Source organism: Colletotrichum abscissum, assembly GCF_030869225.1.
Source record: "Colletotrichum abscissum strain IMI 504890 chromosome Unknown Scaffold_53.1, whole genome shotgun sequence".
In the NCBI taxonomy this organism is placed as follows: domain Eukaryota; kingdom Fungi; phylum Ascomycota; class Sordariomycetes; order Glomerellales; family Glomerellaceae; genus Colletotrichum; species Colletotrichum abscissum.
Window position 1 is genome coordinate 127736 of NW_026850465.1, and position 22156 is coordinate 149891.

A 22156-nucleotide genomic window follows, 5' to 3' on the forward strand; every position below is an offset into this window, starting at 1 on the left:
TTTATGCCCCGTTCCTATTCTGTCTCGCCTTCCTCAGCTTACGGTATTTTACGACTCTTGCTCATAGCTTATTCAGACGACGAGCCGAACCTAGGGAGGTTGTTTGCTCTTGCTTTCATGCGCCTGACTCGTACACGCAATACGCTGCGAATGCGACGGGGCGTGGCCCTTGGTGTGGCTCTCGAGCCCCCTTGGACGTCAACCTCAATGTCTGCTGATGCCCAGCAACTTGATGCTGGAAGCACCAAGGCACTGCAGAAGAATAAGCTGCTTCGGCCAAGGTTTTTCAGGGTCCCACAAAGCCCACGTTTTCGAACTCTTTACCATCTGCGATGCACTGCGATGCAGGAAGAAGCCCCGAGTACCACAATCCCGGCCTCCCGGCCGAAACGATGTTTCTCTATTGTCATGACTTGGGAAAACTCTCATGGCCGAGCCGCTACAGACTCGATAAGCCCAGATTGGGTTTCTTCCTCAATTGGCCTGGCTCCGACAATTCTTCCTTTTGGACCGATGGAAGATGGAAGATGGAAGAACAATGGACAGAGATGTGAACGGCCCAGCCTTCTGCAGCCGACGTCTCATCTCTGGTTCCTGCTGGTCAAGCAAAACCGTTTTCTCACTCACATCCTGGTGCGTTCCCGCGCTTGGCCAAGAGTTCTCGGACGCCTGCAGAAGCCTGCCTGGCCCATGCCATGCCGCCCCCATCCCCTCCCCTTCCTTTCATGATTCTCCCCCGTAAGATCGAGGGAAGGGGACTACGGTTTCCAGCAGGATGCAACGCTGACATGAGGGCCGTTCCCGCCGTGGCCTCGCGAGCGATGCGTGCGTGCGTGCAAGTGTGCGTGCGCTCTCCCCTCCCCCTTGGCCGCCTGGGCCACGGAACCGGGGCGGCCGATCCAAGCAGGGCAACCTGACCTGACATGGCGTGGCAAAAGCGGCCAGAGGCCGGTTAGAGTCCCCGTAACCGTAGCCCTTTTCTTCATTCTTTCGTGATTCCTTCCTGTAGATCATATCATGGGCGAAGTAAGGTAAGCCCATTTGATGATTGATAACCAAACGCGGAATATCAGTAAGCAAAAGCTTTTACAATCCCGGTCTTCGCGCCGCTCTGATCCCTCGATTAATCGGTTTTCTGTTACGGATTTTATTCCCGGCGGCACACATACACACACCCCTCCCACGAGTTGGATTCTTTTTTCGAGGAGAAGGGAAAACGTCAAGTTTGAGGCGGCACACACTCTCCGAGCACATACACACAAACATCCACATACTTACAACCACACAAACACGAAAGACCAAGCACAAGGGGGCGTGTCTACGAAACAGGTTGGTTTGTTTCCCGATTGATGGGACGAAGTAATCCCATTCATCGCTTCCTTCGTCGTTCTTATTTTTGGATATTGTAGCTTCTTATTCTTCTTTCCCCCCTCCTCTCCTCTGTGTAACCAGCGAAAGAGGGTCAAAGTTACACAAGCTTTAATTTTTTTATTTTTATTTTTTGCTTTTATTTTTTTTCTCCCTCTTCCCGTCGTGGCGCCCGCCGTGCGCTCGTGGGCGGAACTGGGGGCGCGCAACGTAAAGAGACAGAGACTCGGGAACGACGCCGTGCGACCATGCTCGTCGGGGAAGACAAGAGACGACGCCGACGACGACAGAGGATCACACGGGGGAGTCGGGTAGCTTTGGACCCAGCGGGATTGCTTTCTTATCTAGGTAGTCGGCGGCTGAATCTTAACTCTACGCGCTTCTCGTGGGCATCTCCAAGTACAGCGATGCTTGAGTACGAGAGATTCGGCTCGGCGGCTTGTCGTATCTCTTTTTCGCAATACCCATCCGTCGGTCGACAGAAGGGAGAACGCGGCGCGCCATGGTGAGCCACCATGACAAGCCATTGAACAATCGAAGAGTGCCCGTATACGAGATTCCCTTGGTGACTTGACTCTCCTCGGGCCAGCCTCATCCGAGTCCCGCGTCGACTAGCACAAAGATTTTGCTTCCCGATGAGGCTGTCGGCGAGGACAAGACAGCCCTCCTCAAATTAATGGTGACAACACGGGTTGGCAAGCCTGTCGCATCCAGCTGCTGTCGAGAGGTGCGGACCACGATATTGATCTTGGGGTGCACGGCATGATGCGTCGTTCGGAAACGAAAGTCTGCGGTACGTACCTACCTTGGGTACACCAGAACTGAGGTGTCACGTCTGCCCGGTGAGGTGGTGACGGGAGGTGATGCAATGACGCTGATGGTTCCATTATCGATAAGAGATAGGAAGAACGGACGTTCTCGATAAGGAACCGTTCAAGCGCCACAGGCTTCCTGATTCGTTTGTCAGCCGCCCCACGGTGACCGCGCCTCACCTCACTTCAATTTTCATCATCAAAGAGTGCCCAGCCCAGTGTGAAGGGGCGGCGAAATAAATAAATTCAAAGAAAATTCATCGCCATCGTCGCTAACTCATTTTTTCGACAAAAAGGCGACTGAGAAATCGACAAGTCAGAAAAAATGACGAGTCTTAAGCGTTCGTTCGAGACGGACCCTTTCGCCGCCAATATCTCGAGCAAGGTCTACGTCCGTTCGACGAGAAAGGGCAAGGTTCAGAAGATTGTGAGGGAGGTTTACCTGCGTCAAGATATCCCCTGCTCGTCAAAGCTGTGCCGGGTCTGTCTGCAGACGGCGCCCAGAGATGCAGCCAACAATGGTGACTTTACCCCATTTTCGATTTACCGCACGAACATGACAACTAAACAATGCCTCCCAGTTCAACCCTTCGTTCTCTCTGACAAGCCGGCGGGGACAAAGGCGTTCCCCCAGGGGCACTACATCGTCCCCGACACCAACGCGTTGCTGAACGCCATGGACCTCTTTGAGCAGAGCTCGGCTTTCTACGACGTTGTCATTCTGCAGACGGTGCTCGAGGAGCTGCGCAACCGCTCGCTACCCCTGTACAACCGCCTTGTCGGCCTCACAAAGAGCGAGGACAAGCGCTTCTACGTCTTCTTCAACGACTTCCGCCTCGAGACGTACGTCAACCGGGAGTTCAATGAGACGGTCAATGACCGCAACGACCGCGCCGTGCGCAAGGCGGTGAAGTGGTACGCCGACCACCTGGCGCAGACAAAGGCCAAGACGGTGCCCGCCGTCGTGATGCTGAGCGACGACCAGGACTGCCTGAGGAAGGCCAAGACCGAAGGTGTCGCAGCCATGTCACTCTCCGAGTACGTCGGCGGTCTCGAGGATGGCGAGAGGTTGCTGGACATGATTGCCGAGTCGCGGAACTCGAGCTTTTCCAAGAAGCCCGCCGGCCCGATCTACCCGGAATACTTCACCATGTCGAAGCTGATGACCGGCGTCAAGGCCGGTCTTCTTCACCAGGGCATCTTCAATGTCTCGCCGTACAACTACCTGGAGGGTTCCATTCACGTACCCGCATTCCCCAAGCCTCTCATCGTCCTCGGCAGAGAGAACATCAACCGGGCCGTAAGCGGCGATGTAGTCGTGGTTGAGGTTCTGCCAAAGGACCAGTGGAAGGAGCCGTCGACCAAGATCATCGAGGAAGAGGCGGTTACGCGCGACGAGAACGCCGACGGGGAGGAAGCGCAGGACTTTGTCTCGGAAAAGGAGCGCAAGGCACTGCAGGAGGAGGTGAAGAAGACGCATAAGAACAGCACCGAAGGCCGGCCGCAACCGACGGCAAAGGTCGTCGGCGTCATCAAGCGTAACTGGCGGCAGTATGTCGGACATATTGACCCTTCGTCTGCGAGCAAGAGCGGCGGCCAGGGCCGCAAGTCGGACAATGTTTTCCTCATCCCCATGGACAAGCGCATTCCCAAGATCAAGCTGCGCTCCAGACAGGTTTCCGAGCTTCTCGGCAAGCGCTTGTTGGTCACGATTGACGCCTGGGACCGCGATTCCCGGCACCCCGTGGGCCACTTTGTGCGTTCGCTTGGTGAGCTCGAGACCAAGGCCGCGGAGACGGAGGCCCTCCTGCTGGAGTACGACGTGCAATACCGTCCCTTCCCCAAGACGGTGCTCGACTGTCTGCCAAAGGAGGGCCACGACTGGAGAGTACCACAGAGCCTGGAAGATCCCGGCTGGAGGGACAGAGAGGATCTCCGCAAGCTCCTCATCTGCAGTATCGACCCCATCGGCTGCCAGGATATCGACGACGCTCTCCACGCAAGGCCTCTCCCCAACGGAAACTTTGAGGTTGGCGTCCACATCGCCGACGTCTCCCACTTTGTCAAGCCCGCCAATGCCATGGACACGGAGGCCAGCTTGCGAGGCACCACCGTGTACCTAGTCGACAAGAGAATCGACATGTTGCCGATGCTTCTCGGTACCGACCTGTGCTCGCTGAAGCCCTATGTCGAGCGTTACGCCTTCTCCTGTATCTGGGAGATGAATGCCAACGCAGACGTCGTCGGCGCCCGCTTCACCAAATCCGTCATCCAGTCCAAGGAGGCATTCAGCTACGAGGCGGCCCAGCTGCGCGTCGACGACGCCTCGCAGCAGGACGACCTCACCAACAGCATCCGAACGCTCATGATGCTGTCCAAGAAGCTGAAGCAGAAGCGCATGGACGCCGGCGCCCTCAGCCTGTCCTCCCCCGAGGTCAAGGTGCAGATGGAGTCGGAGACGTCGGATCCCATCGACGTCAAGACGAAGCAGCACCTCGACACAATGTCCCTCGTCGAGGAGTTCATGCTTCTCGCCAACGTCAGCGTCGCCGCCAAAATCTACGAGGCCTTCCCCCAGACCGCCATCCTCCGCCGCCACGGCGCCCCGCCAAAGACAAACTTTGACGAGCTCTCGAACCAGCTGCGCGTCAAAAAGGGCCTCGAGCTCCGCGTCGACTCGAGCAAGGCGCTCGCCGACTCCCTCGACACCTGCGTCGACCCCGTCGACCCCTTCTTCAACACCCTAGTCCGCATCATGGCCACCCGCTGCATGATGTCCGCCGAGTACTTTTGCTCGGGCACCCAGGCCTACCCGGAATTCCGCCACTACGGTCTCGCCTCGGAAATCTACACGCACTTCACCTCCCCCATCCGCCGGTACGCCGACCTCGTCGCCCACCGCCAGCTCGCCGCCGCCATCGGCTACGAGGCCATCCACCCGGCCGTCCGCAGCCGCGGCCGCCTCGAGGCCGTCTGCAAGAACATCAACGTCCGCCACCGCAACGCCCAGCTCGCCGGCCGCGCCAGCATCGCCTACTACGTCGGCCAGGCCCTCAAGGGCCGCGTCGCCGAGGAGGAGGCCTTTGTCATGAAGATCTTCAGCAACGGTTTCGTCGTGTTGGTCCCGCGCTTCGGTATCGAGGGCCTGATTCGGCTGCGGGACCTCGCGGAGCCCGAGCCCGAGAGCACCTTTGACGCGGAGAATTATGTGCTTACCACGAGCGGGAGCAAGGAGCTGCGGGTGGAGCTGTTCCAAAAGGTCAAGGTCAAGGTTACGGATGAGAAGGATGAGATGACGGGTAAGAGAGGTGTCAAGATGGAGCTTGTTAGCGTTTGAGGGGGGGCGCTGTGATGTGGGAATGAGAATACGGAATTCTTGCGTGTTTTGAGATGTTGAAGTAGAAAGATGGCCAAAATTTAGCCAACCTAAAAGTTCAGAAACGAACGCGCTTACCTATGCCTACTCACGGTTTGCAAAATCTGTTATGTGAAATGGGAATAGAACGTGTCTTTACGCAGTTCCTATGCTTCGATCCTGTGTTTACAAGGAAGCAGCACCCTTCAATATCACAAGTTTTGGAGCCCAGCATGACACCGCACCAAGATAGTATCAGACGTGACCTATCTAGAGTATCGTACACAGACTGTGGAGACGCATATCATTCATCATCAAACCCATCCCGCGTCCATCTTCGCCTCAACCTCGTATACTAGACATTCGGTCACAGATATGAACACACCAAACCCGAAACCCTCGAAAGACGAATAGCATGCTCAGCGAGCCTGACGGACAGGCCTATGAACCTGGTCCCACAAAGAACACTTCCGGAGCAAAGACCTAAGATCTCCCTGTGTCTCCGGATCGACAGGCAACTTGGACACGAGGTCCCGTCCGTAATCGAAGTCGAGCCACGGCTGATGGGCTTTGCGGTCGTGAATCATGCGCAACACAAACTCCTGCGTCCACACTGAGGGCGCCCAGACCAGCTCCTCTAGTCCCTGGCCCATAGCTTCCTTGACAAACTCGATCCACGGCTTCCTCGACCGGATCGCGGGCTTGTTCCTCCTGCGCACGACCATGATTGTCACGCGCTGCTGCAAGCTCATGTGCGGCAGGTCTGGGCAGTCGTCGAGGACGTGAAGCTTCGTGTTATGGATCGGACATCCCATGATGGTGCCGTTGTCGTCGGGAAAGACGCAGTCGCCGAGCCAATGTCCGGCGTGGCCGCAGTTGGAGCAGATGTTCTTAGGGTCAAAGCGATCACCGTAGAGGAATTGCGAGGTAGTAATTTGGTTCTGGGTCTGCTCCTCGCTTGTCATCTTCACTTTTCCATGAAAGGGCGGCTTGTGGCGGCGGATGTCGGTGTCGTGGTAGACCTTGTTTCGCTTCTGACCAGCGCTGCTCAGGTGCTGGGCAGCTTTCGAATTCGCTGCGGGAGCCACGGGAGCGTTAGGCGGCGCTGATCTCGCTTCGTCTTGGGAGTTTCTGTCGTGTGGCCTTTGCTGTGTATGGTGGGCACGATTGGCGTTGTATCTACTACTGGAGGTGCCTCGGAATGATTTCGTAGAGGAACCTTGGTGATACCCCCCCCTCTGGATACCCGACTGGGAAGCAACGGATCGCTGTGTATCTCTATAGGTGTCGTTACGATGGTCACGGCCAAAGGAGCCTACGTGATCGGAGCGGTTTTCGTTCCAACCAGCCCGGTCGATGGAGCTGCTTCGATGTCTGGAGGGAGGCCTGACGAGTTGCTCGTCACGATCAGGGTGCATGCCGTGCTGATACTCGAGCTTCTGAGGATCAGAGTAGGACCCTGACTTGAAGTCGTTGAGGCTGGGTCGCACAGGCGAGTATGGCGCGCCTTGACATTCTCGATCAGAAGACCTCTCTAATATCGACAGCTTTTCCTTCAGCTTCTGAATCTCCTCACTGCGCTCTTGGTCGTTCATTTGGATTGATTCGCTCCCAGACGTGCTGTATTCCGTGACCAGGCTCTGTGACGGTCTAATGTCGTGAGGTTGCATCGGTATGGTGCCATGTGGAACATTATTCGGCTTGGGTCTCTTGACCGGGTTGCTGTCTCTTTCCTCCTCGGTTCGGGATCGTCGACCGTCATCAAACCCGTAGTTCAAAGCGTTAGAGCTTGAACTGGAAGGTCTGGATCTCTTCATTTGGAGAGATTGTTCGACGTGGTCGTGGCAGGGACAACACTGTGAAGGTAGGCCGCTGCGATCGGTATGACACGCAAAGCGTGTCAGACAAGAGAGCTTCTGGCGCGCACGTAGGCGGAGACCTTTCAATTTTTTTGTGTGTAGCGCTTTAAAAACCTTGATCAGTGTGCTGTTGATGTGCGAATGGAAGAAAACGTGATGTTTTGAGGTGAAGGGAGTGAAGTGCAGGATAGGGGCGTTTGCAGGTAGGAGGAAAATGGGGACGACCTCACCGACCTCTGGCATCCACGCGTCACGTGGGTACGTACTCAGAGTGAATTATAATAAGGTAAGGTCCACTAGGTGGTAGGTCCCGAGCATGATTCACCTCCTTCGGGAAGGGGCGTTTGATAGAGAAGGCAGCCCAGGCAATGCAGGAGTCACCTACCTACTTATCTGACCGCATCTGCCCAGGTCATGAACATGGTCTCAACAACTGCCTACGACGTGATCTCGCGTGCGAGCGAATGAAATCAAATTCCCTATCACTTTCGAATGTAGCTCTACCATGCGTGATTCGGGTTTGGGAGTAGGTGGGAATATGCCGCTACATCGACCTACCATGGGTTGATCTGAACACAATATACTAGATCCTTGATATGAATGAAACAGCCTTTACGAAAAATTGGTATTCGAATTCACCGAAGTCAGTAGGATTATCAGGGATATGAAGTAACCTGAAGTTCCGTACAAGACGAGGGCGCCTTTGGTAAACAGTCCTGCCATGTACATAGTTGACATAGTAAAGCGAGCGTTTCATGAAATAACGGCCATAGAACACTTTGTTTTCTCTTATAAGGGACATAACTAAACGAAGAAGTTCTATCTTTCTGAGTTCCCACACGAATAGTCTGGGAAGTAGTACTAGATTCAAATAGAGCTTCATTAGTCTTGACAGCCTCGTTCTATTACCTTCACTACCATCGTCACTACCACGACTGGCATTATAATCGATGTCAGTCAGTAGCCCTTCGGTTATATTCGTTATATAATATCTATGATATAGCGACAAAGAAAGAGAAGGTTATAATATACACTGTAAGGTAGTTAGCGGATTATTATATCACCCACTTGTCCGAGCCTGCCTTCTCCTGGGCGAGTGTCCCACACCACTCAGTGAATGCATTCCCAAAGGAGGAGCATGTGCCTCGGGCGTCCCTTCCTACAATATTCAGCCTTGACCTTCACCACCTTCTTCTTCCCCACAACCCACCCAAACCAACTTCCAAATTACACAACCATCCAAAGTCAATCTCCTTACCAGGTTTGCCCTTCCAAAGTGCACCTTCTTTCGGCTAGTTTACTGACGTTTCCTTCATCCGTGGAGTGACTCAAGATGGAAGGTAACGGCGTCCCTGCCGCGGAGGCGTCCTCTCAACCACCGGCCAAGCGAGTCAAACTGTCGTCACCCGCTTCCGACAACACCAAGCCTGTCTTCGGACGCCTCGGAGTCATCTTGAACACTGAAGACGCTGGAGACATCACCATCAATATCAGCAACACCAGACGCCTTGGCAAGCCCGTGGTAGACCATCTCTCAGAAGAAACTTTCGCTTTTCATGGATCTCGCCAGCAGGCCCATGCTATGCTCGACAGAATTCTGGACCACAGCGAGAATACGATCATCATGGGCATTGTGAGCCTTCAACCACATACTAGCGAGGCGACACCGCAATCAAAGGCGCCGGCGACTGTCCAGGCTGTGGATGTGACAGGTGCGGCATCTGAGAACTCGACAGTACCGAAGCGGAAGACACCTATGAAGCAGAGACCGGCTACGTCTATTGCCATGGAGAAAACAGCACCTGCCGGTGAGAGGCCGTTGGCACCTACGGCCACACATCAGTCTCGGCAGACATCCAATGTCGCCGACAACCCCAAGCCTTTCGCGCCGCAGAATTCATCGCTTGTTCTTTCTCAGGGTCATCTGGAGACTGCGTACAGAGTCTGGACGACATGCGGACGGCGGACCACAAAGTTACAGACCCTGCTAAAGAAATTCCCTGAAAATGACCGCCCAAATCCCTCGGTGGAGTTCATGGTACTTCAGAAGTTAGCTGGAAAGACGCCAGACATGATGGTTGGCGAACTTGAAGGCATTGTACATTCTTATATGCTTACAGTCTTCAAGCACAACTTGCGGAGGAGAGTTCCCCGGTTAGGAAAAGACTGGATGCATTTCCGGATCCTGAGGCGACTGTGGTTTTACCCTGGTAAGTGATCCGATTATCCTGTCAGCCCATCTATCAGCGAAGTCAGTGCTTGCTGACAATCAGATTGCTGGGATCTTTTAGATGTAGGTGAAGACGTCGACTTCCCGTGGGCTGAGATGGCTCCCAATTCTTCCGCCGGCTGCCCTAGCTCAGCTTACGCGACATTTAAAGAGCACAATGGAGTTGGGATCGAGTCGAAGTTCTCAATCTTCGACTAAGACGGGGAGAGACTAGTATTGAAATAGCTATGATGTTCAGCAAGTCAACCACCAAGCGCAAATTTCTCAACCGCTGAGCTGTGACTCGACATTGCATCATGGCCGTTTGTGGATCGCCATCTGATTGCGCACAACCAAATATCGTTGGGCGGATGGAAAGCAGGAGGTCGCTCGGGATGACAGAATCGTCTATAATCCTATAAGGACCAAATCAAATGAAAGCAAGGGACATTCCGGATGAAAGTGTATGTGCAGATTTGAATGAGGACAACGGGCTGAATCGTCATTCTTTACTTTTTATTTTCCCCTTGGACCGCCCCAAAAACGCCATGTGAAACAAAATGAGGAATCTAACAGCCAGCCAGGCTCTTCATGAGGGAGCTAAAACCCAAGAAATGGGACCACAACGTCTCCTCCACTTTCTCTTTTGATATCATGTACTCCCCTCTCCTCCTCTCACTACGTTCTCTCCATTACTATACTGCACCACCCCTTATTGCTCCATCGCCTCGTCCTCATCGCCAGCAGAAGCAAGACCACTGAACAAATCACCGAGGTCAAACTCCTTGGCCCACTCCGTGACAATAGTCTTCTGATCCGCGGCAGCAACGTCGTCAGCCACGGGAGCAGCAGGCGCGGCGCCCTTGGCATCGCTCTGGACAGCAAGGACAGGCGCCTCGACCCAGCCCTGGATGCGGCCGTCGCGCCAGTCCGTGACGACGGTCATGGCGGCGGCGTTGATGTTGGGGATACCGCCGCGTCCCAGACGGCCGCGCTTCCGCGCGACCTGCACCAGGAAATCGGTCGTGATGTCGCCGTCGGCGCGGCTGGGCAGCAGCGTCGGCAGGTCGTAGGCGTCCGTCAGCTTCTGCAGCAGGTCGGGGGAGGCGGCGAGGCGGCGGAGGAGGAGGGTGACGGCCGGGATGGGGTCCTCGATGTTCTTGGGCGGGACGGCGTTGAGGAGGACGAGGTGGGCGTGGGCGTCTGTCGCGTTCTTGAGGGAGACGAGGCCCGATGCGGAGGCGTTCTTGGCGGAGGGGAAGACGATACCGGGGGAGTCGAGGAGGGTGAGCTTGCTGTCGATCTTGACGGCGCGGATGCTCGTGGTGACGCCGGCCTCTGCGCCGGCGGGGCAGGCCTTTGAGGCGCCGCGGCCGCCGGAGAGACGGCCGAGGAGGGCGTTGATGACGGAGGACTTGCCGACGTTGGGGTAGCCGATGACGCCGACGGAGACGGCGCGCTTGAGCTGCTTGCTGGCGGCGTAGGACTTGAGGGCGCGGAAGAGGTCGGACGACGTCTTTTGGACGGTGAGCTCTTTGTGGTTAAAGGTATGGGCGTTGGGCGCCGGGTTGGAGGCGCGCAGGGGCAGGGTCGGGAAGGAGCGGCGGAGGTGGATGAGCCAGTCCTTGAGGACCTTGGGGGGCACGAGATCGATCTTGTTGACGACGAGGATGAGGCGCTTGCCGCCGCTGGCGGCGGCCATGACGCTGCGCTCGACGTCGCGGGAGCGGGTTGATTCCGGGTCGCGGGCGTCGAGGACGTAGAGGATGACGTCGGCCTGCTCGACGACGTTCTTGAAGACCTTGTCAAAGGCCTTGCGGGAGGTGGCGTTGCCGACGGGGATCTCGGCGGGCGCGTCAGAGTCGTCGCCCGAGTCGTCGTCCGAGTCCATCTCGTCGTCATCGTCGTCGCGCAACTCCTTTTCGTACGTCTCGGCGGCGGCCCTCGCGCTGCGCAGGAGAGCGGCCATGGGGTTCGAGTCGTCGCCGTCGTCCTCCTCATCGTCGTCCTCGACCATCATGTCGTCGTCGGCCACGTCGACCTGCTGGCCGGTCGCGCCGGCGACGGTGGCGCCCGTCTTGGCGGCCTTTGCCATTTCGCGACGCTTCTGGTTCTCCTCCTGCTTGCGCAGCTTGTTCTCCTCAATCTCCTCGAGGATCTTCTCCTTGTAGGGGAACAGGTTCGGGATACCCGGGTCCTTCTTGAGCTTGGTGCGCCATTCCGGGTTCTGCTTGGCCTTCTTTCTGTCTTTCCTCTGCTTCGCCGCCGACTTCTTCTCGATCTTGTGGCGGAGGCGAACCGTCGTCCTCTTGGACTTTGGCTCTGCGAAGATGCTGTTAGTCAAAAAGGGTATAACATAAAAGATATTGGCAATAATTCAGGAGATACTCTCACATACTCTTGGGTTTGTTAATTGAGCCAGCCATCGTGATATCTGACCAAAGCGACTTTTGGCAAGATTTTTGTTGTATGGGGGTGAGCTTTGGTTGGTGCTTTGCTACCCTCGACCGCCGCAAAACTTTCCTGGCGCTTCGGCCAGTCCTTGCAGTGCAACTTTCAAAAATTTAGTGGGAGGTCGGGTTCTGCCATCCCACACCGCTTCTGCTATCGCTATCGCGCCCCACCAAGATATCCTCACCGCCTGACGCTAATCCCAATGAAGGAGCCCCGCCATGGGTAACTTTGCCCCGCGACAGCTGACATAAGAAAGAAAAAGCCGATGGGTAAAAAAAAAAAAAAAGGCGTGCTGGAGCCGGTGGATCACAGACGCTCAGTGCTGCCGCGATGGCGCTGCCGCAGCGTTAGAGGGGCCCCTTCCGGTGGACAGGAATGCCCGTCTCGGTGTTTTTGGCCGCTGGAAAGATGCCGCAGCTCAAATAGCGGGCTGGTCAAAGGCGGATTACCAAGGTTGTCGTTGCCGACTCGGAACTTCAACGATCCTTTCAGAGTCATACCTCACTCAACTTCAACTCGTAATCTCAACTAGACTCTTGAACACAATAACTTTCTCTTCACTATTAATCTTAGACCACATTAAAAGACCATAACCATAGATCGAACACATAAAACGTTCATCTCTTCAGGCATACATTCACAACTCATTTCAGAGGGATAACCGCTTACCCTGTCTACCAGACTTAACCATGTCGTACACGGCCCCTCCACAACGCTTCACCTTTGATGGCTTCCTCTTCGACATGGACGGCACCATCATCGACTCAACAGAGGCCGTCGTGAAGCACTGGCACACGTAAGGAAACCAACAAACTCCACCGGTTCATCAGCATCATCATCACCAATCATCCCTTGCATGAGGGGTTACCCTCTCTCTCTCATCTCATCTCTCAAAAACCCCACTAACACCGGCCTTCTCTTCTCCCTTGCAGCGTCGGCAACGAAATAGGAGTCGCGCCCGAAGTCATCCTCGAGACCTCGCACGGCCGTCGTAGCATCGACATCTTGAAGATTCTGGCCCCTGAAAAAGCAAATTGGGAGTGTGAGTACCTTACCTCTACGCATCCAAAAAAAAATCTCAGATCTCTGTTTTGTCTGATCTCGCGTGTTTGGTACCTGTTCCTGATTCCGACTTCCCCCCTTGCCTTGCTTCACCTACCTAAACACGACTCACCGGCGCGCCGTCTGTCAGGTTTCCCCAACTTTTTTTCATGCATGCTCACCTACATGACGCAAGGGGGGGATGAGACGGTGATGAACTCAGGGGTTCGCGAAGAAAAGGCTAACAGGAGACGAACAGACACGCGTGAGATGGAAGGCCGCCTCCCGAAACTCTACGGGGGAGACGCCGTCGAGATCCCTGGGGCAAGGGCACTCCTCGACGCCCTCATCGCGAAGTCGGCTCCCTGGGCCATCGTCACCTCGGGGACTGAACCCCTTGTGGGCGGGTGGCTCGACGCGCTCAAGCTGCCGCAGCCTCAACACCTCGTCACCGCCGAGTCCGTCGAGAACGGTAAGCCGGACCCGACCTGCTACCGCATTGGCCGCGCGAAGCTGGGCCTGGGAGACGCTTCCAAGCAGGTGCTCGTCCTCGAGGATAGCCCCGCCGGCATCAGGGCCGGTAAGGAGGCTGGGTGTAAGGTGCTGGGCCTCGTCACGAGCCACACCGTTGAGCAGGTCGTGGACGCGGAACCCGATTGGATCGTCAGAGACCTCGATTCTGTCAAGGTCGTGGAGAGTCGCGACGGTGTCGTCACGCTGGAGTTTACCGACGCCCTCGTTTCGAAGCCTTAGTGTAGTTGTCTACGACTGACTGACTACTCTGGCGTGAGGAATGGAGGCTCTGCTAATGAATCGATAGAGCAAGAATAGACTTGGCCTGTACAGACTTTAGTATGACAACATCGTACGCTTTTTACCGTTCCCTTGGCCCTTGGAGCCAAATAAGTCCTCGGAGCTCCATACAAGGGAGTAGAGGAGACAGAGGATGAACGGCAAAACCTATCAACCGGCCAGTGCGCGAGAAAGGGCAAATACAAACTAATCTTCTTTCCCCGCCGTTGTCTCGTCAAGGGAGCACTTGTTGGATTCAGATGCGAGATAGTTCTCGAAATGGAGTCCTCTTTCCCCCAAGCCTGAAGATCCCTAATAAGCTGTGTCGCGTGAGATCCGTGATGTTTATTTTGATCCGGGGCAGCAGCTCCAGTGCAACAACAAAACAAACATCATCATCCCTCTACCTTCACCGAAGGGGGGCGTGTGCCGAACCGAGTAGAGGTACCCCGAAGGACCCAAGACAATGTCTTTAGCCTTGGAGACAAAGTCCCGCCGTATGCCGTGTACTCGACATGTGCAACCCCAGGATCCAAGAATATCCTCCTTCAGCCGAGTCAGGCGAGTCCCTGACTTCAACTCGTCTGGCTGCCGCTGCATTGATTTCGCCTACGAACGCGGGAGTGTTGAAGGGGCTTTCACAAAGTAGCTTGCGTCGACGATGATCCAGCTCAAGGTACAGGAAAAATCAAGCACACATTTGCAACACATGATCGTCTCGCCTCGTCATTGTCCCGGGTTCCTCGGGGCCCTACCCCCCAACTACGGGTGATTGCTGCGATCTCGCGACCTTGGAAGCGGGAGAAAGAAAAAAGCAACGTTAAGAAGTCTCAGCCCGGTCGATGCACCGCATCTGGATAGGCAAAAAGCAACCCGCAAAAGCCCGCGGTCGTTTCACGAAGAAGGAGCCCGTATACGAGAGAGTCTGAGAGAGCGAGCTTGCCGAGTGCATCCGGTACACTGGTCTCTCGTTGACCTATCTTGGTCTTTGCAGAGCTGAGCGGAGCGGTCCCGAGACCGTGGATGTGGCGTAACTTTGCATAACGAACAAACCCGCTGCGGTCTGAGGTATCACAATGGCAAACTACACCGGTCTATGACCACCTTTCGTAATTCGGAGCTGCAAGGTCCCGAAAGCACAAATATCACCTGTCAGCTTCGGAGCTTCATGCTGACGGACCTGGCTGCTTGCAGGGTGTGTGTGTGTGTGTGCGTATGTGTGTGTGTGTAGGTATGTGTGTACGCTCTGCTCTCTCAGGGCACCAACTTTAGACAAGCTTGCGAGGCGAATTAGAATTCGGCATCTTGCAGGCAACTTCGGAGATCTTCGTGCTTGAGCCGTGGGTGTGTCGCTCCAAGTAGTGAACATGTGTATCCCGTTGAGTGGAACAAGGTCGTCTATCAATACTCCTCGGGACGTGATACTTGGTGAAAAGGGGTAGCACAGCAGCGGAAGGATTCCTCCCTCCTCCTGACACAGCACAGTTGTAAGTGTCAATGCCTTGTTTGCTCATGGGCAAAGCAAGATTATCGGTGGCTGCAGGTACGATTAGCTACAGAAATAATCTGGCGGATGATGCCGAGACAGCTGTACACTCACTGTCTAGGCGAGGCAATGGCGACGAGTGTATTTTCGCCGGTACAGGAACCCAGGCGGGGTTTGTTTGCTGACAGCGCAGCCATCCACCAAGAAAAAAAAGCAGGCGGCCGACGATGTCATTCCGACATGTAACACAACGGACGCCAGCTTTTCGTATGGGCGAATGCAGGAACATTAAAGGCTAAGCCAACATAGGCTTCGCGCGCGAAAATGTCAATCTCAAAACCATCAGGTAGAGGGCTGATGTGGACAGCCTCCAGGCTTAGTATGATGTTAACTTTCGAACGGTCTTTGATGCTGCAGGTACACGAAGGGCCGGGTCGGTTGAGCTACATCTCCATATCGTTGAGGCGGCGCGCTAGCAGAACACCGGAAGGGATGACAGCAATCTCATTTTGAGCATAGTCGTCACCACGAGACAATTCATGAGGAGATTGAAACACGGAATACATCTCATGCCTCCCTGGGTAACGAGTCCTTTGACGGTGACAGCTCCGAATGGCGTTGGAGCGCTCGAGTAGTGTAAGCTGGCGAGCGAAGGCCGCCGACCCGACGCAGGTCATCGGGCCGGCAGGCAAAACCGCGCGGCTGTCAAAGGAAAGGAAAAAAAAAAAGGGGGGGGGGGGGGGGCTTCTGGTGTATGCTTCCCGGCGACGGCTTCTGTTTTCGCGCGTTTAGCATCCGGCATCCACCTGTCTCCAGAGCTCCAGAGAAAGGTTCCAAGGCTTCCAACACGATAGACGTCGTCCGGCAGTATCCGCATTGTTTGCACCGGTTCGGTACTCGGTAGCGGACTGAACAAGACTGACTCGGGGTGGCCATGTCGTGAGGCTGTGCTCAGTTTAGCGAGCGAGAAGGAAATTGTGTCGTCGCAGAGATGGGGTACTGTCCGTACAAGTAAAATGTGTGGAAACTAGAGCACGCACCAGCCCAGTCGAATGCAAGTGTTGTCTGCGTCGCACGCGTCCTCCACGGGTCCCTTTACTACGGCCGTGACGAGGACCCTTGGTCGAGTTTAATGAGAAGCATGGGCCTGCGGCTTGTGCGCATAACGAAGGGGGAAAAAATCCGGCATGCTGTCCCCGTGCCCCCATCATCCCATGCCTGGTTGTGAACTTGTGAAGGAACAAAAACGAGCCCTCGCAGACTCCTTGTCCTTGGCCCCCTCCACAGCGCAGGGGCAGGGCCGGCACCTCATCCATCTCGTCAGTCGTCACTGTCGGCACCGCACGTGGCCGCCAGGGCCCGATTTTGATCCCAATCTCCCGCTTGCCGCTGTTTCCACCTTGGACGTTGGAGCAAAAAAAAAGTTGATCAGGATCTGGATCATGGATGCCACTATATACCTGTTGATTAACCAAGCCACTCTCTGCCTCGTATACTCCGTATCGTCATTGCATTTTAATAAACTCGAGTACTCGCAGCCACCAAAAAATCGATTCTTGGGGGTTTTCTGCGGCGATGTTACCGCAAGAGGTCGTCTGTAATCACATCTCTCTTCCAGTGCCCGCTGTCCGGAGTCAAGGTTGGAGGGATACCGAACCCCTTTCTTGTGCATATCTTGAAAGGGAAGAGAGAAAAAAAAAAGGCTCCATCTCCCGTGTGCATGTTGGAGCCATGCATGGCCATGACTCCTCTAGTCGTTGTGGAAGTCTTCCTGCACGCTATCTCAGTCGCTTGGCATTTTGTGTGTTGCGTGGGTGTTCCGTGGTGTTTGCTGGCGTCACGCCTTCGACACTGGCGTGAACCGCCGGCGTCTTCGATACTAGACTAGGCAATTGCGTCCTCTCTCGTTTCCCGTGTTCCAAGGTAGCTTTCCATGCCGGCTCGGTAGCATATGGTGGGCATCTGTCGTCCAAATTTCCTGCGTTGGACGATTGGAAGCTTGAGCGATGGCGAGCCGATTGATCGTACTCCGCAAGTTAGTCGCTCTCCACGAACACCTTGAACTTCATCCACGGCGTCGGGTTCTTCGTCCTTGCAAGGAGACACTAAAATAGAAGTGGTTACACTCGGAACTCATCCAGTCCACATGGTACTCCGTATGTCTTCCTTGCCGAATATCATCTCCGGGGGAGGGTTCGTCAAATCGTCAGAGTGGAACGACGGGTAGATGTCTGACGAGCAGATTACATCGACATCTCGAGGCGCAGCCTGATCCAGTATGGCGTTTGAGAGCCGCCGGGAGAAGTACCTACTTCGGCAAACCATCAACAAGTTCGAACAGGGGAGGAAGAAAGAGGTTTACCGATAAAGTACGTATATTGCACAGAGCTTACATAGTATGCTGAGAAAGAGACTTGTGCAACAGGCGTCGATGAAAAAACGGTGAGATGATCAATCCGGCATCGTAATACAATACCCTCGCTTCGCCGCTCATCGGCCTGTCGTTGTCTGTTCGAGCTCCTCTAGCCGGTGATACTGATCCGGTCCATCTTCGCTTGGCAATTCGACGTGAAGACATTGGCATCAGCAAGTCTTTCCGAGCCAGCGAACAAGGATTGGATTTTCAGATCGCTCTAGCCATAGCGCAACGTCAGGAGAGCACTGCTTCGCAGTACTCCGTAGAGGCTAGAGTTACTCGTCAAACGCCGACGTGATGCGTGATAAGCATGTTGTAGCAAAGACTAAGACTGACAGTCGTAGGCCGCCCAATCGGCACGGACAAAGGTGCCAAGTATCTGGGACGAAGTGAGACAACGTCTTCTTTCCGCTTTGCTAGCTTTACAAGCGTTCCGCTCTCCAGGAAACGCCATATACCGTTCGGCGCCGTTGTCCTCATGTCCCGCCTTGCCCCGAAGACCGCTGAAAAGCGGCGTGTCTGATGAATTCGCGCAACGTCGTAGACTGACCTTGCCCTTTGCCCAAAGGGTGACATGTCGACGAATCGTTCTGGGCCCCCAGCCCTTCGCAGGGCCATGCATCGCTTGGTACTGAAGGCGAATCAATCGAATCGACCCTGCTGAAAAGGCTTTGTTGAGGACATGAAATTCCGCCTCCAATCGCTGCACCTGCGTTGCCTTGCTTGCTGTCGTCCACTGCCGCCAATCGCATCTCGTGAATTCCAGCCTCCGCCCTCCAACGGGACTCAGGTGCAGCATTGGCTAGACATCAAGGACAGCCAACGATGTCTTGGGGCTAGGTAGTACTCCGTAGAGGGTCCACCTTAAAGAATCGCGAAGCGGCTTCAGTGGTGAGGTTACAACGCCCACGGATGAGCGATGGTCCGGAGACGCCCCCACACCACAGTCTAGCTAGGTGTGCTGCCGCGTGTATGTTCTGGTCCTGTGTCGCAGTGCATCCCGTCTTCCGCACTTCACTGTGTGCACGATCTAGGCCCAGTGAGACCGAGATCACGGAAGAAGTTCTTGATGAGAGTGTGGCCTGGAACGTCCAAGTTGTCAAGCATGACAAGACGAATTGTGTGACTTTTGGTCTTTGCTGTCTGCTGGCTTGGCACGGTTGGCGGCCCGAATGAATCCAATTCGCCCGCATCGAATCTGTGCATGAGTTGACGGGGGTGCGGACCAGCTGAATCGTATCCAACTATCTTCCGTTTGACTTGTAATGACTGCCTCGGTCCCAAACTTTGGTAATGTAGGCGTCGTACGCAGTTTTCCTGTGAAAAGACAGGGTGAAGAGTGAAGGCGACGATGACTTGGTGATTACCATAGACGAGTTCCAGAGATCGACAGAAAGAGGCGCCGCGCCTCTCCGGGGAACTTTACTCCCGGACAGTGTCAAACTGTATCGAGCAAGAGATGAACGCCCAATCAGCCATCCAAGATTCCTAGCTGATCGCCATACACGACATCATGGCGAACATGTCCCGGGATAGTGAGCCAAGATAGTTGGGCAGCGTAGGCTGAAGTGGGCGAAAGGTGGGCTGAAGCCCGATCGCACTTGACAATCTGCGCAATGACGGCGACATTTCCAGTGTAGCTGATGTTCGTGGCCTCGTTTCCTGACATGACGATGTGAGAAGATGCTGCGTTGTGATGTGCGCGTACTGCATAACTGATCCCCAGGACGATTGTTTCTAGGCAAGGGGGTCCTATAACATGCACATCTTAAGAAAATCCCACGAACGAGGCCTGTGGCGGGCCCAGGTTTGCGCGCCTCGTTTTACTTAGCACTGTCACCCAGTGGAAAGCGGCCAACCGCACGTCTGCGCTCTAGTACTTGGTCTGGGATGCCTGGGATCAGCCGCTTTTTGGATAGATGCTTGGAAAGCGCGATGTGACTTCAGATTGCGCCGTCTGGGCTGTCAGTGAAGGAAATCGTAGTATCTCGGTCAGGCTAAATATCCATGCTCGGTATTGGAATTCATGGTAACGGAGGTTTCCGAAGGCAACTCCTGGATCAAGTCCACATTGCTTTCGAGTGACCACGAAGCTTGGTGAGTGGCCTTGACATCGTTGTACACATTTGTGTGTCCCCAGCACACAAATTCCGTGAGCATCGCAGACTTCTCTTTCCCATATTGCGAGTCCAGTTTCAGGAATAGCAGCTCGCGTGTCTTTGTTGTTTGCACCCCTGCAGCGGTACTGCGGCGGTGTCGGCTCAAGTGATGACCCATCTATTGCTGTCGAGCAATCTAGAAAAAGGGTCGCTGCCCAGAACGTGGATATGTCCCCAGTGTCTGGTTTGAGAACCGAATCGAACCACCAATTGTCAAGGGACCATGACTTTTCGACGAGAAATGAAACCCGGCTAGCTTCAGACCAAAGGCGCGGAAATCTTCGAGGGAAAACTTCCCGTAGCGTAAAGACGCTACATCTGAATGTGGAATGAAAGCCGTTGCCCGCTCCCCCGGCCTCGCTGGCTGGCCCTTCGATCTCACGGCCTTGTCCGGGCTACTGCTGGCTGAGGATCGACGGCGAGGGACCCCCATGGCGATTGCTTCAACTGTGCACAAGAGACGCCATTTACGTTCCCAAAGGCTTGGTACGTTATGTGACTGTGTAGTTGAAAGTCTTTGTGCCATTTCTAGATGTATATTTGTCCTCTGCTGCAACGGCGCCGTGATGGAACCACACCTGACCATGCATGCTCCTGTTCGCCTCGTACGGCCGAGAGTATCATTTTTTTTTTAACAAGCCAGCAGCCCAAGTATTCTGTAGGTAAAAATCATGCGAAGGAGGAGCTGAAGCTGCAAGTCTACATCCGTTGGCTAATTTTTCAGCCCGTGTCGCTCTCTGACCAGCGCAAGGACATGGATCAATCGGTCGTTGTGTATCTGACGACAGACGGCAGATATAGAAGAGCGTCCAATGTGTGCATCCGGCGGTACGCCTAGTTCGCGGGGAAGAAGAAAAGTGTTCCGCTGCAGGTCAAGACAAGTCAGATACAGTGTGATAAGTAAGTATTCGTACAACGGGCTCCGACCACAATCCGCGAGCAGTACTCCGTACATACTCCGTACATGGTCCGTACCTCGTAGGAGGCAACAAGGCCAGGTTGGGTTAACGCCGAAAACGCGGTACACCGCACGACGATTTCCCTCCATGTTACTCCGTAGTTGATGGGCCGATGTCTCCTTGACCCGTACGAATACAGCATGGGTGCATGGATGTCAGTTCTACAGACCGCGGAGCGTCCTTGCCCTGTCTTTCGGAGTTCTGATGGGCCCACCCACAAATGCAGTCGCAGCAGTCCAGTTCTCGAGAGAAACGACGGGTTGTGGCAGACAGTACGAAAGCCGAACAAGTGATGATTGTGTATCCATAACCAGCATAGGTATTATAAGCTATGTACGGATACCGCACACAGATCTGACGTGGAGAACTATGTGTGCCTGCCGGTGACAGTTGCTTTGGCCAGAGGGCCACATCAGTGCATCGCGTCTCCTTTGTTGTGCAGCAGCGGTACACCAGTGACTACCAGTTGAAAATCAACAGCGTTGAGAGTGAGTTGTCTCTCCTCCTTTGGATCTCGGCCAAAAAAGGAATAGGCTTGCGGCTCGCCCATTGTCAACTTGTCAAGGTTCGGCGACCTGGCGAACCAACGCGTTGCCGAGTGAGACGAGCGGAAAACGGGTGGGGAGCCCATTGTACTAGCCTGCGGGAGCAGCGGCTGGTACCTGGAGTAAGGGAACCGGCGTCTGCCCTGGGCGTCTTCGGCCACATGTCTGGGCTGTTTGATGTCCTGTAAGGATGAAGACGGTGACGCCTGGTGGTGATGAAGTTGCCCCTTTGGTACTGGTAGTTTTCCGGCAGCGGAGGAGGCGGTGATCCTCGCAGGCAGGCCAACCCAAAGTAACTGTCAGCGTTCCTCTTTTCGAGGTTGGCGATGCGGCAGCTGCAGTGGCTGCCCAAGACTTGCATCGCAGCGTTGCGTTTTGGGAGTCGCTGAGCAGAATCGGGAAAGCGTGGGACAGCGAGGCACCCCACCATCCTGTCAGTTGATCACAGCGAGCGACGTGCTGCGAGACTGCAAAAGCCTCCAATCCCCGGTAAGCCCAAGAGGGAAGAAAAAAAAACCGACGCGATTTTGGCGTCGTTGAGTTGCGTTAGCGCGGCCGGGCTCAAGGGGCAGGCGACAGCAAAACGACAGGGGCCGCTTGCACCCACGAATCGCAGCGGCCTATTCTGGCAGTCTGACCGGGGCAGATGTCGGAAAGGGTCAGTAAAGAGGAGGGCCCCAAAGCAACTCGTCCCAATTCAT

The 22156-nt window shown here is 54.9% G+C and overlaps 10 protein-coding genes across 10 annotated transcripts; 5 read left to right on the plus strand and 5 right to left on the minus strand.

The window, feature by feature from the left end:
- Positions 1–150: 150 nt before the first annotated feature.
- CABS01_14336 (uncharacterized protein) lies at positions 151–729 on the plus strand (the record flags this gene model as incomplete). Its single annotated transcript, XM_060547676.1, has 1 exon — positions 151–729. The coding sequence occupies one exon, from the start codon at positions 151–153 to the stop codon at positions 727–729; it is 579 nt and encodes a 192-aa protein (XP_060393383.1).
- A 648-nt stretch (positions 730–1377) lies between these two features.
- On the plus strand, positions 1378–1683 carry CABS01_14337 (uncharacterized protein; the record flags this gene model as incomplete). Its single annotated transcript, XM_060547677.1, has 1 exon — positions 1378–1683. A coding segment is annotated over one exon (306 nt), but the record flags the coding sequence as incomplete, so codon positions are not given.
- An 822-nt stretch (positions 1684–2505) lies between these two features.
- CABS01_14338 (RNB domain-containing protein) lies at positions 2506–5517 on the plus strand (the record flags this gene model as incomplete). The annotated part of the gene is made up of 1 exon (XM_060547678.1): positions 2506–5517. One exon carries the CDS (start codon positions 2506–2508, stop codon positions 5515–5517), a length of 3012 nt encoding a protein of 1003 aa, XP_060393385.1.
- Positions 5518–5954: 437 nt separating this feature from the next.
- On the minus strand, positions 5955–7352 carry CABS01_14339 (uncharacterized protein; the record flags this gene model as incomplete). The annotated part of the gene is made up of 1 exon (XM_060547679.1): positions 5955–7352. The coding sequence occupies one exon, from the start codon at positions 7350–7352 to the stop codon at positions 5955–5957; it is 1398 nt and encodes a 465-aa protein (XP_060393386.1).
- A 1375-nt stretch (positions 7353–8727) lies between these two features.
- Positions 8728–9822, plus strand: CABS01_14340 (uncharacterized protein; the record flags this gene model as incomplete). The annotated part of the gene is made up of 2 exons (XM_060547680.1): positions 8728–9604; positions 9686–9822. The coding sequence occupies 2 exons, from the start codon at positions 8728–8730 to the stop codon at positions 9820–9822; spliced, it is 1014 nt and encodes a 337-aa protein (XP_060393387.1).
- Positions 9823–10315: 493 nt separating this feature from the next.
- CABS01_14341 (uncharacterized protein) lies at positions 10316–12029 on the minus strand (the record flags this gene model as incomplete). Its single annotated transcript, XM_060547681.1, has 2 exons — positions 10316–11925; positions 12002–12029. 2 exons carry the CDS (start codon positions 12027–12029, stop codon positions 10316–10318), a joined length of 1638 nt encoding a protein of 545 aa, XP_060393388.1.
- Positions 12030–12746: 717 nt separating this feature from the next.
- CABS01_14342 (haloacid dehalogenase-like hydrolase) lies at positions 12747–13851 on the plus strand (the record flags this gene model as incomplete). Its single annotated transcript, XM_060547682.1, has 3 exons — positions 12747–12853; positions 12990–13099; positions 13358–13851. 3 exons carry the CDS (start codon positions 12747–12749, stop codon positions 13849–13851), a joined length of 711 nt encoding a protein of 236 aa, XP_060393389.1.
- Positions 13852–18268: 4417 nt separating this feature from the next.
- On the minus strand, positions 18269–18544 carry CABS01_14343 (uncharacterized protein; the record flags this gene model as incomplete). Its single annotated transcript, XM_060547683.1, has 1 exon — positions 18269–18544. The coding sequence occupies one exon, from the start codon at positions 18542–18544 to the stop codon at positions 18269–18271; it is 276 nt and encodes a 91-aa protein (XP_060393390.1).
- Positions 18545–19036: 492 nt separating this feature from the next.
- Positions 19037–19461, minus strand: CABS01_14344 (uncharacterized protein; the record flags this gene model as incomplete). Its single annotated transcript, XM_060547684.1, has 2 exons — positions 19037–19235; positions 19298–19461. The coding sequence occupies 2 exons, from the start codon at positions 19459–19461 to the stop codon at positions 19037–19039; spliced, it is 363 nt and encodes a 120-aa protein (XP_060393391.1).
- Positions 19462–21322: 1861 nt separating this feature from the next.
- On the minus strand, positions 21323–21816 carry CABS01_14345 (uncharacterized protein; the record flags this gene model as incomplete). The annotated part of the gene is made up of 2 exons (XM_060547685.1): positions 21323–21620; positions 21692–21816. The coding sequence occupies 2 exons, from the start codon at positions 21814–21816 to the stop codon at positions 21323–21325; spliced, it is 423 nt and encodes a 140-aa protein (XP_060393392.1).
- Positions 21817–22156: the final 340 nt, after the last annotated feature.